The sequence below is a fragment of the Bacillus rossius genome, chromosome 12 (genome assembly GCF_032445375.1).
Source record: "Bacillus rossius redtenbacheri isolate Brsri chromosome 12, Brsri_v3, whole genome shotgun sequence".
NCBI classification, from domain to species: Eukaryota; Metazoa; Arthropoda; class Insecta; order Phasmatodea; family Bacillidae; genus Bacillus; species Bacillus rossius.
In genome coordinates this window covers 9,396,720-9,410,700 of record NC_086339.1, presented here as the reverse complement: position 1 = coordinate 9,410,700, position 13,981 = coordinate 9,396,720, and the positions used below count along the sequence as shown (strand labels likewise).

The 13,981-nt window shown below is 41.1% G+C and overlaps 1 protein-coding gene across 1 annotated transcript; it reads left to right on the top strand.

Moving 5' to 3' along the window:
* The first annotated feature begins 586 nt into the window (after positions 1-586).
* Positions 587-13,662, top strand: LOC134537485 (uncharacterized). The gene is made up of 3 exons (XM_063377964.1): positions 587-677; positions 11,501-11,692; positions 13,069-13,662. The coding sequence occupies exons 1-3, from the start codon at positions 638-640 to the stop codon at positions 13,173-13,175; spliced, it is 339 nt and encodes a 112-aa protein (XP_063234034.1). The 5' UTR covers positions 587-637; the 3' UTR covers positions 13,176-13,662.
* The last annotated feature ends 319 nt before the right edge of the window (positions 13,663-13,981 follow it).

Below are 13,981 nucleotides of genomic sequence, written 5' to 3'. Positions count from 1 at the left end.
AACATACTAAAAACCCACTAACACTATTGTAAATGTCTACACAAATGTTTACAATTTTTATTGATTTTAATGGAATTTTTAAGAGAAAATTGGTTGTTGTTTCCAGCAGCGTGATGACAAATGCTGCGCTGTAGCCTCGCTTCACCAGCGCTTGCCCGAGAGTGGGGAGTAGAGCGCTCAATTCTCTATCTTATCCCCTTCACCATCGAGTACCCCACTCCCATGTGACGAGTCATCGCCTATCTGCTGTAAAGAAGTTTCGCTTTAAAAAAAAAATGTTTCGATTAACGGGGCTCTTAACTGCATTCAAGGAAAGCTAAAAAGCCTTCCCCCGTTCAATTCTTTGCGTAATGGTGATTTTGTCTATGTTGATGTCATATTAAAACAACGCGAGTTAATTTGAGTTTCCATGTCAGTTTCGTTTCTGCTCACCCCGCTGCCATATGCCAATTGTTAATAAACGTCTTTCTCCTTTGTCTTTGTGGTGTGTTAAGGGGGGGGGGGGGGGAGTAACAGTGAGCGCTCCATTCCGGGTGGTGGGGGGTTAGCGGCCTTGTCTCGACCCCTCGCGGGGGAAGACAGCCAGTCGCCCGCTGCCAACCTCACAGGCAGCAAGTGACGGAGTAGCGGCGAAGACATGAAGGCGGCACCATCTCTTCTGCTCGTGCTCGCCATTGGTGAGTCGTATTTGCCACGCCACGTTCAATAGCTTCCGACAGAACTGCTTTCCAAGGATGCAGAGGTACAAGCAGCTGTGGACTAACCCATCCCACGATATTTCAAGTTCATATTTCACAATAATTATTTTTGCACAATATCACGTTAATTCACTGTGGTAATGCGTACTTTCATTTACACAATAAAACTAATACGTTGCAATAATTTTCGCACTTTTACGTTTTATTTCAATAATATCGCAATTATTTGGTATTTAAAAATAGGACTATCTCTCTTAACGACTTCTGTTTATTAATTGGCGCACCAACAAATTATCTTCTCGTCGGCTTACATTTTCCATCTTGTAGAAAATCTTCCACAGGACCAAAAACCCAAAAAAATCCATGAAAACGGCTAGGGCATTACTAATGTGTAAACCTCAACAGAACATGCAATACCACCAGTCGTGGAAGTTTGCGTACCAAAGAAGATGTCATCAGGGTACTCCCGCTTTGGACATGAAACTAAATTCTACCTGTTCTCTCATGTAATTCAACTTGTACCTCTTCATCGGTTGATTTCTTTGTGAGGAACATAGAGTCGTGTCTTTCGAAAGGCCATGGTTCTGTCACTCCATTGTTGACCGACAATCATCGGCTCTGCTTCGTCAGATCTGCGGTCAGATCATCGTTAGGCATTAGAGACCCTACCATTTCGCATTCTATTTTATCACCAGACCGTCCTTCATACAGCTGTGTGTTTCTACGTCTTGTGTGATAGCTCTATCCTCTGACGTAGGGCCAATTGTAATCGCTTACGACGTGCGTGTCCCATCTGCTCAGTGAAAGACTGAGATGGCGTCCAACGCAAGCGGCAGCCAATGAACTGTTACTTTTCCTCCACTCTGACTAGAACTGTGGATTCTAGCCTGGTGGTTTTTGGACAAATATGCAGCAAAATTATAGGATCACTAATCTCCATTACATCAACGTGGAAATATAGTATTAAAAGTATATACCTGTGACCACTTTGCACCTGACTTTATCTCATCGACATCTACGTCATTACAAATGAAGAAAATTGAGGGCTGATAATGTCTAGGAGCAGGCATCTTTCGCGAAGAAAACATCAGAACGTTCTTTTAGACTGCAATATTGTCGCGGGTTGAAATTTTGCAGGGTTGTTGAAATCAAATTTAGGGACTTTACTGACGGGACTCTGGGCTGGCTGCTCTGTTCACTCGTCAGCGCAAGTGGCGTGACCATGTAATTGGGGCACGGGGCCGGCGCGGCGCGCTGCGGGCTTGCAGAATTTTGTTTGTTTGTTTGGCCGCGCGCTGGCGCAGCCACGGGCCGCAGTTACTGGGGCGCGCTGTCGTAACAAGCCGCGCGGTGTGGCCTGCACATTGGGGTAGAGGGGGGGTAGTCTTCCCAGATGTTCTAGTTAGTTGTTTAGTAAATTTGACTTCAATAACGAGCTTTTGTTATGGTAGGCGCGGCAGGGCGCGCGAATTTAAGCGCAAGTGAGTGGTGACTCGGGGCTCACTCAGGCGGAGGCTATGCGTCTCACCTGTGGTCACGAGTTGTTAGTTCGTTCGTGATGTAGGAATTCAAGCTTTCGGGCGGAAGCTATGGCCGACGCCAGAGGCCACGAGTCGTTTAATTTAAGTTAGGTCATAATGTAGTCGTCAAGCTTTCGGGCGGAGGCTATGGCCCTCGTCAGGGGTCACGCGTCATAGTTTTTAAAATGTAATGTTCGTTCGGGATTTCAAGGGCAGGAGAGGCCCCTACGTTATTTTTTTAAAGTAATCGATCAAGAAAGGCTTTTCGGAAAATGTGAGTATGGACTTATCTTTGTTTTAATTTTAAGTATTAATTATGATTTGAGGTATTCGGAAGGACTAGGGAAGTGTTTAGTGAAGTTCTCTCATTCTCTCTCTTGTAAGGTCGTTCAATCGTTAAGGAAGTAAAGAGATTATTGTTTTAAATTGTAATCCCGCTATTTAAATGTTCTTTAAAATGATGTTGAGTATTTGACTTTAAGAATAAAATAATTTTAATTAAGTATTATGTTATTTTGCAAAATCTCCTTAGTTCAGCTCTCACCAGACATCCTGTACGGGATGACGAACCTATGATCCTAGGTACAGTAAAGTATTTTATGAAGTTAAGACTAGTTGATGCCAAGCGAGTTGTTTCTATGTAAAGAGCTACGATTCTCTCCCCCCTCTGAAGGTGGATCGTGACAATATGGTCTGCCCGAGCCAGCTGTCTCTTCCTTGAAATTGGTGACGGTCAGCTAAAGCAGCCACTATCTCATTTGGCCGGGCCATTCAGGACGCATTTGCTCCCATATTTTATTATTGAGATTGGTGTGCTCACAGTAGATATGTACCTGAAAGAAACTCTACTAATCAAGAAGCACAGGCGATGCTGCGTTGTTTTAACTCTCAGCTAGTAGTATCGTAATCTTTTCGCGAAAAATACATGCCCTTAATCACGAATAAAGACGGAAGTTTCGTTTGAACACTTGGCAATAACTGTGAGATTTTACTACGTGCCAAATTCGACTAGACTTTGCCCGTCTAGCCCCGGTCGGCTTTGAGGCAATGGTTGACAAATATCAGACTAAAGATCTATTCACGTGCAATACGTTCGACACTTGAAACAGTCAGGAGCCAATTATTAAACGATGCCGGCCCAATTGCACAAGACTTTGTGCAGTCTATCGCAAAGGTGAATAATCTCGTGACATATTCCGTCTAAATCAAAATTGAAAAAGGTTAACTTTTTTTTTTAAGCTACAGCTTATTTTCATACTTGTTATTCTATTTGCTATTTGTATGAAATCATTCATATAACTATCTTTTAACTGGCTTCGTCAAAAGTCATCATTAATAAAGTTGCAGTATCTCTCATTGCCATAATAATATTCTTATGGTAGATTCACGATTTAAAATAAAGTGTAACACTTGAAATATAACGTAGATCGTGTGCACACGATTTTTATCCCGCTATTTCCATCATCTTGACCCACACCTGTTATTCTTAAGTGACCACATGAAGCGCAGGATAGTGGTTGTGGAGTATAGCATACGTCAGAGTTCTTATGTAAATTAAATTTTACTGTGTCTGTAATATGAAATTATTTTTAATTTTTATTACTGTTCACCGTTTCAGCATGAAGGGTTATTAAGGGACCCCGCCTCGTCAGGGGTTTATGTGTGTTAGTGAGGCGGGATGATAAGCGTAACGCTCGCTGGTGCTTCTAGCGCGGTGTCTCCTCAGGATTGGCGCGCAGTCTTCTCGTCGTCACAGGATAACTGTGATATTTGAGCGGTTACCGTAACATTATATAGCGGAGACATGAAGATAAAGGTGTAATGCAAGTCCCTTAAGTGCTTTCAAGAACCTGTACTGGTTGTTTTACGCCTAAAAATTACTCTGAAAACATGCGTTTCAGCCATTTTAACTCTTATAAAAATACAGTTTAAAAACTTAATCCGAAATCAAAAGTAATTCTCGGCCCACATCGAACTCTAAAATGCTTTTTCTAAACAGACCCCACCCGGATATGTTGAGTAGTTTTGAAATCGCGTTGTTTTTCCTGCAGCTCTGCACACTGTGTGTGTGCCCGGGCAGGCGGAGCCCTTAAGAAGTTATCCGAAGGTGACACTTTCGGCTTGTCACTGCCGTGACGAGTAGCTACTGGCAAGGCAGGGTTCGTAACGGGTCGTTACCACAACGCCGAACGTACAATAACGCCGAATGCCAAATTGACCGCAACGCCGACAGCTAGAAAACTGCTGTGTACCACAACGCCGAAATACATTAACGCCGAAAAATGTTGCTGCGGGAGGCCACAGGAGCAAAATGAAAAACAACTGAATGAATTTGTGTGCTAACCTTACCTAACCTAACCTTTTTGGCAGTCCTGTAATGACATTTTTCGGGGTTAATGTATTTCGGCGTTGTGGTAATTCGGCGTTGTGGTACACAGCAGTTTTCTAGCTGTCGGCGTTGTGGTCAATTTGGCATTTCGGCGTTGTGGTGCGTCCCCGTTCGCAACAAGAGGTCGCGCGTTGTTCGCGGCCTGGATGGAGTCCTGGGAGTAACCTGAAAACGTACGGCAGTTCTTTCCTTTCCGTATCGCGACTATCCACGCGCGCGGCGACCGGAAGAAAAAAAATCGTGTCGGCGGGAGAGATTAGAACGTTGCGATGTGTGGTTCTGTTGGAGATGGCATCGCAGCTTTCCAAGACTACACACAGTTCTACTTTCAAAAGTCACGCATCGCGCATGTTCAGTTAATTTCTCTACTCGACTGTTTGTACTTTCCAACACGTGTGCAAAACTATCTCGGCCATAAACTCTTTTTTATAACTGTGTTTTTAATTGCACGATTAAAATAAAAACAAAGTGTTAATGTTTCCGTATTATTCACTCGTAAGGAACACATTTCTGGCGTTGTCGGTGTTGCTTGGACTCCCTGTGTATAGTCGTGTATATAACTATATATATACACACATACAATATATATAATAATAATAATAACTCATTAATATATTACTTAATGATCTTATCGATTCCTGTCATTGGTTCAATCTTTTTGCGATGCAAAGAAAATTATTTTTAGGGAAAAAATATATATATTTGATTTAATATCACCACATTTTAACATTTTACCATTAAAGTCCATGGTTGAAGAAATAAAACCGAAATTATTAATTACATAAATTCTACTCTACTTAAGTACAAACAAGCAAATTATTAAATTCTTTAGCATTTATCGATTCCTTCAATATTCTTGGAATGTGAAGCAAGACCTCTGCATGTATTAGCATGTCTTTTTAGTTCATCAGATCGACTTATTGGTACAATACTTTTTTTCATACAGAGGAGAAATTTTCCATTTCATTGAAATTACAGTGGGATATTTCATGACGATCTGCACTTAGACATGTTTGCCAATGTTTTGTCACAGAAGATACAGTTTGATCCCGATGAATGCGCAACCATTACTTTGCAAAACCACGCGTGCCTTTTAAAGTTTCCGTAGTTCATAAACTGGATGCAACGTCCATTTCGAGCTTACTTCAATTTTTTGAGCATGGGGATATTTTTCGTTGGTGTGCGAATAGTTTCCTGCACTGAGCGAAAGCCGAAGCAGTCTTCAGACGATTGATCAATTCTTTTGGGTCATCCCAATACACAAAGTTAAATTTATAACTATTTTATAGATTTTTTTTAATGTTTGAAAAAGAGAGGGGGGTAGAGCTGTCTTCCAGTTTGCTCTCCCTTGGACACACTGAGGGCACGCACCACTTGCAACACCGCTGTCTAGCGCTGGTCGAGCTCCGACAGCACGCGGTGCAGTGCAGCCAACCTTGACGCAGGTGATGTATTGTTCCCGCTGCAGCGGAACTGTCCGCGCTGCGCGACCCCCTCCAACCCTTCCCGTCCCTGCTCCTCTCCCCCCCCCCCCCTTTTCCACATGGACACGCCCTGGGACGCGTGCGGTCTTTCCACGGTGACGTAACATTCACCTCCTGGAGACTGTAGACAAACAAGGAAAAAAACTTCGTGCTGTAAGGGGGCCAGATAGTAACCGAAATTTGCCATCTTTGTTTCAACCATTAAAATGCCATAAAACTGTTGTAACTTTTAATATAATTTTTTTTTCCTTCGTATAGCTTAGCTTATGCCTTAGTACTTAGAATTCCTGAAGTTAATAGTGACTGGCTACTGTAAATAGTTTCCCTTGAGAAGTGATGAATTTTTTGTTTTCGGAATGACTTAAAACTGTAAAAACAACTGTCAATAAATACTATGTTATGATATTTGAAGGGGAAAAAAAGCTCTTTATGTAGGTATAATTTCTGTCTTAACAAAGGAAAAATTTCAATACTAAACGTTAAAAAACTGTTATGGCGTAATACCTGTTCAAACCAATATGGCGTCTTTCGGTTATTTTCATCTCCCTTATGCCTGGAATCTTATATCTACAAAACCATATATAGATACTTCTACAATCTAGGCAAGTAACTATAGCTTCCAGGTATTCTAACCTGGACTCTCGTAGTCCGAAGGTAACACATAAACGACCTCGGCAGCAGAAGACGTCTCATATTAGGTTTTTGTAGTCAGTTATAAGAAGTAAACTTCCCAGAATTCGTTTTACTTAAAAATAGGTACCAAGAAAGTTGTTGCAATGGTAAGAAGCGGGACTCGTATTCAGAATACTTGGGTTCGGGTTCCTGTCATTCCGTCTTGATTTCGGATTTCCGTGGTTTCCCGAAATTCTCTCCACGCAAATGCTTGAAAGGTTCCTAACTACAGTCCATGACTATTTCCTTGCTTAATATTCCTAACTTGTTTAGTCTACGCCCGTCTCTAATGACCTAATTATTGAAGTGACATAGAATCAAAATATACATAATTAAATGTCAAATTAAATTCTTACTAAAGCTGTTGGCAGATCAGACTGCAATCACTTAATTTCCTGTCAGGAATCGTGTATACGTTACAATAACTGGGTTAAGGTTCATAGCAATTTTCTTGTCATCCTTCTACCCATGATTTAGTGTTTCGTGTTGCTTTAACTTGTGAATCATTCGAATGCCTTTCTTTTTCTCTGCTGTCCTTCTACAAGTCGTGCAAAAGCTACACGAAATCTCGTTACTGAAACAACACACAGATTCAATTTAATCCTTGACAAAGTTACTCCAACAAAGTAATTTAATGTTGTATTTTCAAATTATTTTTAAAAATATAAATTTACTCGTCATGTTCCACGCAAACGAACTAAACAGCTAACACATCAGCTTAAAGTAAACTGATGAACTCAAAGTTTTTTAAAACTTTGTGTTCTCAATAGTTTAGTTTTGCTACCAGATTTCGATTCTGTCATACAGTAAAGGGTTCCACCTGGCTTCAGCAGGAACTGTATTACAGAGTGTTTTAATGCGGGTCTTTGAAACTTACAGATAAAAATGTTCACAATATGTTCTGATAATTTGTTTTCCGATCGACACAGCGCAAAAAAATATATTACGAGGTGTCTGAAAATACTATCCAGTCACTATAGAGTTAAAACTTAGTTTCTTTTAAAAAAATATACGTCAAAATAGCTGCCTTCAAATTTTAATGGAAAAGTCCAAACAATAAATCCAACCGCGAGCTCACTGAGAATTCAATTAAATCAATAAAGTCATGAACGTTACTTATATAATGCGATTGGTCGAGGTACCCTCGCTAAGCCGCAGCGAGCCATGGCCCCAGGAGCCGCCCAGAATAGGCTTCCTTTCTTCGCTTCCATTGAAGTCTCCAGGCTTCCTTTCTTCGCTTTCATTGAAGTCTCCAGGCTTCCTTTCTTCTCTTACACTGAAGCAGCGAGCCATGGTCCCAGGAGCCGTCCAGAACAGGCTTCCTTTCTTCTCTTTCATTGAAGTCTCCAGGCTTCCTTTCTTCTCTTACACTGAAGCAGCGAGCCATGGTCCCAGGAGCCGTCCAGAACAGGCTTCCTTTCTTCACTTTCATTGAAGTCTCCAGGCTTCCTTTCTTCTCTTACACTGAAGCAGCGAGCCATGGTCCCAGGAGCCGTCCAGAACAGGCTTCCTTTCTTCGCTTTCATTGAAGTCTCCAGGCTTCCTTTCTTCTCTTACACTGAAGCAGCGAGCCATGGTCCCAGGAGCCGTCCAGAACAGGCTTCCTTTCTTCGCTTTCATTGAAGTCTCCAGGCTTCCTTTCTTCTCTTACACTGAAGCAGCGAGCCATGGTCCCAGGAGCCGTCCAGAACAGGCTTCCTTTCTTCGCTTTCATTGAAGTCTCCAGGCTTCCTTTCTTCTCTTACACTGAAGCAGCGAGCCATGGTCCCAGGAGCCGTCCAGAACAGGCTTCCTTTCTTCACTTTCATTGAAGTCTCCAGGCTTCCTTTCTTCTCTTACACTGAAGCAGCGAGCCATGGTCCCAGGAGCCGTCCAGAACAGGCTTCCTTTCTTCGCTTTAATTGAAGTCTCCAGGCTTCCTTTCTTCTCTTACACTGAAGCAGCGAGCCATGGTCCCAGGAGCCGTCCAGAACAGGCTTCCTTTCTTCGCTTCCATTGAAGTCTCCAGGCTTCCTTTCTTCGCTTTCATTGAAGTCTCCAGGCTGACGCAGCTGAGCCGCCACGTCCGGGGACTCTGGGAAGTAGGCGCGCTGCCAACACGGCTTTGTTTCGACATCTGCGGTGGACTGCAATCCTCCCCTCTCCAACACAACTGCCTCGCCTAGTTGCCGGGATCTCGGTGGCCTCGGCGGCGAGTGCCTTGGGTTCGATCCCAGCGTCCCGCAATGACTCATATTCACGAGCACTGGGTCAGTGTTCCAGTGGTTTGGTAAACAGAAAATACGTAAGCAAATACCATCATTTTTTTCATAAAATATTATTATTAAAATTTTAAAAATACATGTAGATAAAGGTATTTAACAAAAACTCTGCTCTTGTTTCAACACGAGTCTAGACTAAATGTTAAATATTGTACGCATTAAATTTAATATACAAATATATAAATTAAAAAACAATACTATACAAAAAACAAAAATTCCCCCCCCCCCCCAAACCTTCTCTAAAAGTTATAAATGTATTTTAAAAACAATTACGAAAAACAATTAACAATATTACGTACCAGTTCTTGACTTGAAAAAAAAATATATATATATATAATGCCCTCTCGCAATGCAATTCGCCTAGAATTTCCGTGACTAGGCAACACTCATAACAGTTATGCGTAGGTGATGGTATGCCCAAACTTTGAAGGCGCAAGTGTAAACAAACTTTTATTCGCCCCATTGCATTTAACGTGTATCTATTAATGTCAAAATGGTCTAAAGTGCGTTTATAAATTTAATCGCGTTTACGAGTTTGTAACGAAAAAAATAATAACCACGCAAGAGTATAAACAAAATTATATAACAGTTTTTGACTTTAAAAAAATTAAAGTACGCCTTCGCGATGCAAGTCGCCTTGAATTTCCACGTGGTCAGTCTGCTCTTCGATTCACGATCCAATGATCTTATCCCAAGATTGATGCAAAGAAATCTTGATGAAATAAAATATTGAAATAAAATAACAAGTATTACAACAGTTTAAAATATGTGTATTTTAATTGATAAGAGATTGTAACACTAGAATAAGTAAAAATTTTGATACGTGTATTATGTGATCTGAAAATGCCGACAATGTCTGCTTGCGCTCTGTCAATCCGAAATCATTGTCCATGAACCGACCTGAGGTTCGGTTACCATCGAAGTTCCCAATGATCTTCGTTCAGGGTTCAGGGCTCACATCTCAATGGCACAACGAAAATTTGGTCGAACAATGATTTAAACCAGCTTATAACTGGAGATCAAGCCTGAGCTCTAGTCGTGCAAACGGCCAGTAGACCCGTTCTACAATGACACGGAAACGGAGACGAATTGCGTAAACGGAACACACGGAACAGAGTTTCTGCAACGGCACGCAGACGGAGACGGAAAGGTACGGATTAGCTCGGCAATGCTGAGCTCTTCCGTTTACGTTGCTCCGTGCGACCAATAGAAGCCGAGTACTTGGCTGTGGTGGTAGCCATGTTTGTTTATATTCTAAATACGTTAAAAAAATAGTTTCAAGTGCAATAATGTCTAGTACTATTCTATTATATCTTAGTCGTTTATTTTTATTATATATGTAAATTCTGCCCGTGCTATGACGTCGAAACATATTTTTTAATTAAATAAATATTTCGTTACCTTCTAATTCAATCTCATCGGTTGCCATGTGTTACGTTTACGTACCTATACTGTGGAAGCAGCAGACGTGGGAGATCTGACTCCGTTTCCGTATCATTGTAGAACGGGCCTTATGTGTAGCTACGTGTATCGTTTACACGCCTTATGCATGTTTATAATAAACAGAAGTTACGCCCTCCGAAAATATACAATGCGAAATTTAAAAAAAAATATCCTTTCCCCAAGAAATATTTCTGTAGCCTACTCCAGCACGATACTCTCACAGAAGAAAAATGATAGGGTCCAAGACATATCGAAAAGGAAAAATTAGTTAACAGTAAAAATGTTTTTATTAAAACACGCATACACCACTAAATATTTTACATCAACCGACGTACAACATTAAAATGAACGAAAAAAAAATCATAAAACAGTTGAAAATCAAAAACACCACTACTGCGCTTCAACACTCGCAATAAATAAATAAATAAATAAATTAATGAACTGAGCGAGAAATTTTTGCAAATTTTATTTAGTACATTTTGAGACGTATGCAATTATACTTAAGTGTCAGCAGCTACCCACCTTTCCCTTAAAGCGTCATTCAACAACTTTATTGAAAACTTCGAGATTTCCTTCCATAGGCTACTTATAACTAGGGGCAGGTATTTTTCGCGAAAAGATCTGTACACTTATTAGACTGCAACAAGGTACACCCGCACCTGTGGTTTCTTCCTTGTGATTGGCGGCCTTATTTGACCGAGCCACTCAGGACGCGTTTATTACCGCACTGAATTACTGTGATTGGTGTTGTTACAATCGATATCTACCTGGGAGAAACTCACCCAATCACGAAACACAGACGGTGCTATAGTGTTTTAACTTTCATCTAGTCTCGAAATCTTTTCGCGAAATCTGCATGCCCCTACTTATATAACTGATCATGCAAATGAACCTTTCCGAGGAAATTCTCTAAATGATGGTGAAACCCGCATAAAAATCCACCGTGTGGTCCAGATGAAGTAAGCCAACAAACACACCATCGAGGATTGCCTTGCGCATGTTCGCGAGAACGAGTGCTTGGCTTGTTGCGCAGCGAGGCTGGCGCGCGGCGCCACTGAAGCCGCGGAGACCACGGAGGCCACGGAGGCCGCCCCGGTGGACGAGTGCGCGCGGCCGTGCCGCGAGGCGGACACGGGCCCCGTGTGCGCGGGGGACGTGGTCACCCCACCAGTCACCTTCGGCAGCAGCTGCCGCCTCCGCGAGTACAACTGCCGCCGCCACCGCAGTGAGTCAGCCTGCTCCCCCTTTAAAACCCTCCGTAACTTACAAACACACAGGATACCATTTTTTCTAAGATATGATAGTTTTAGGTTATGACGTTTCCAAGTTGCGTGTTTCGGAGTTGTGTGTTTCTAGGTTATGGCTGTTTTAAGTTGTGTGTTTCTAAGTTATGACATTTCTACACTTGTAATGTTTTAATCCTATAAAAATTATAGTAACTCAACCGGGTACCTCCTCTGCGTTCGGGCAAAATCGTCTGATGCAGACGCTGACTCGTGCTTTTCATTGTTGCAATTCGTTGTACATAACTGCAGATCGGAAGCAGCAAATCTCAAACTAACAAATCCTTTCTTGCATTCAGTTCTAAGCACTTTTAGTAATGCTGCACCAGTTTCTTTAACCCCTCTGCATATAAGTTCATAGCCTGGGAATTAAAGGAATTTAAGACACACACATGCACTAGGTACTCATTATCATCTATGCCATAAAAATTGAAACATGGGAAATTAATGTTTAATCACTAAGCAAATCAAGGATCATAAAGATCACTCCCATGTGCTCACACCCAGGCCCGAAGTCTTGGTAAATGCCTTTTGACTCACACTGCCCAAAAGAGAATCAGGAAAATACTAAAACGTGATATGATGGAGTCAGTCAGTAATGGCACTAAACTTTGTGGGGCTCCGGGCTATTTACTTTTATGGAGGCCAACCCCAGATAATTGGAAAAATGTACGCTTTCTAACAACGTTAATAACCTAACATGTAACTTATTTTTGATGACGTTTTTGCTCATTTATTTTAGGACATTTTGATATTATTTACTGAAATATATCTTCAGGTCAGTTTTATAAATGCTTATGATCAAATGTCCGGTAGAATCATGTCATCACATGTAATCATGACTTGAAAAAGGTGTTAACCAGCACATTAAGTTACAAGATAATAAATATTTAACATTCCTTTACCCATTAATGTCCACATTTTCAACAGAACACTAGACAAAAATTTTTTAAAACACTGCCTCAATGGGTGATTGCCTGTCTTGTTCTGCCCTGAAGCCACACCTGAATAAATTCATATAATAGTTAACCACATTATTTATAATGTAATTTGTTTTACAGACTCTTTGAAAGTATTTTGGTTTTAATTTTCTGAGTATGAAAGTCATAAAATTGAATTTAACAATACCTACACCCAGATGGGAGTAGCACTAGCATCATTTGACATCCTCATCTTCCCCAAAAAACAAAATCCTGGTTATGATACTGTCACAGGGTGGTACTGTCGGGAACAGCGCAATACGGACTGTGTTTCAAATACAAGGCTAAGCGTGCCACTCTCGTAGGATTTCTTAAAAACATGTCTTTTTCACGCGCAGGTCTGGAGGTGATCCAGAAGGGGCCGTGCGACGACGAAGAAGAGGAACAGTTCATCTTCCCCAACAAGATAGTCAACTCGCTGTCCGCCAAAGACAAGAAGACGTAACCAGCGCCGCACTTCCCTCGAAAGCGCCAGCCACGCTACTTGGGTGCGGCAACCAGGGTGACCCCGAGGAGATGAAGTGTTCCTACTGCACGTGAGCCAACCGTCTAGCAGCGAAAAGAAAGTCAGGTTTCATGAACTAATGAAAAAATTTTTGACGTAAACCGTATGGACATATTTTTCCAACTGTAATGAACTCATTATACATAAGCTGATATTTGTAACATATTTCCCTATCTGCAGAAAAACAAGCCACTATGTACTTCTACTACAGAACATTGTACAGTTGATCTCAAGAGCTCTGATTACTTTAACATTCGTATGGATTAAAAACCAGCATAATTAAGTCGGAAATGTTTTATAAAAAATGCCTCAATATTCATTGTAAATTAAACACACTAATTTCCAAAGGAGATGATCAGATGCTTCAACTAAAATTGTTTTGTAAAATGAAAAAAGCAAATAAATACTACTTCCATTGAAAAAAAAAGTACATTATTTTAAGTATAGTGTGATGTCAAGTCAAAATGCTGTTGTGCAGTCATAATAATATGCAATATGCAACAGAAAAAAATGTCATAGTTCCTACTAGCATCACAAAATAACATTATTTCTCAGATGCTGAAATCCCTCTTACATCGTGAGAGTTTCTCATGTTCAAGCTCACGATTGCACAAGGAGGAAAGTCCTTTACTGTTCATTCCTACTTTTTATTGCCGAGACATTCATCAAGCTCTACCAAGAAACTCTCGCCCTTGGCACGTGAATTACTTTGTCGAGAACTAGGTTACCTTGATGTCCAAGGTTTC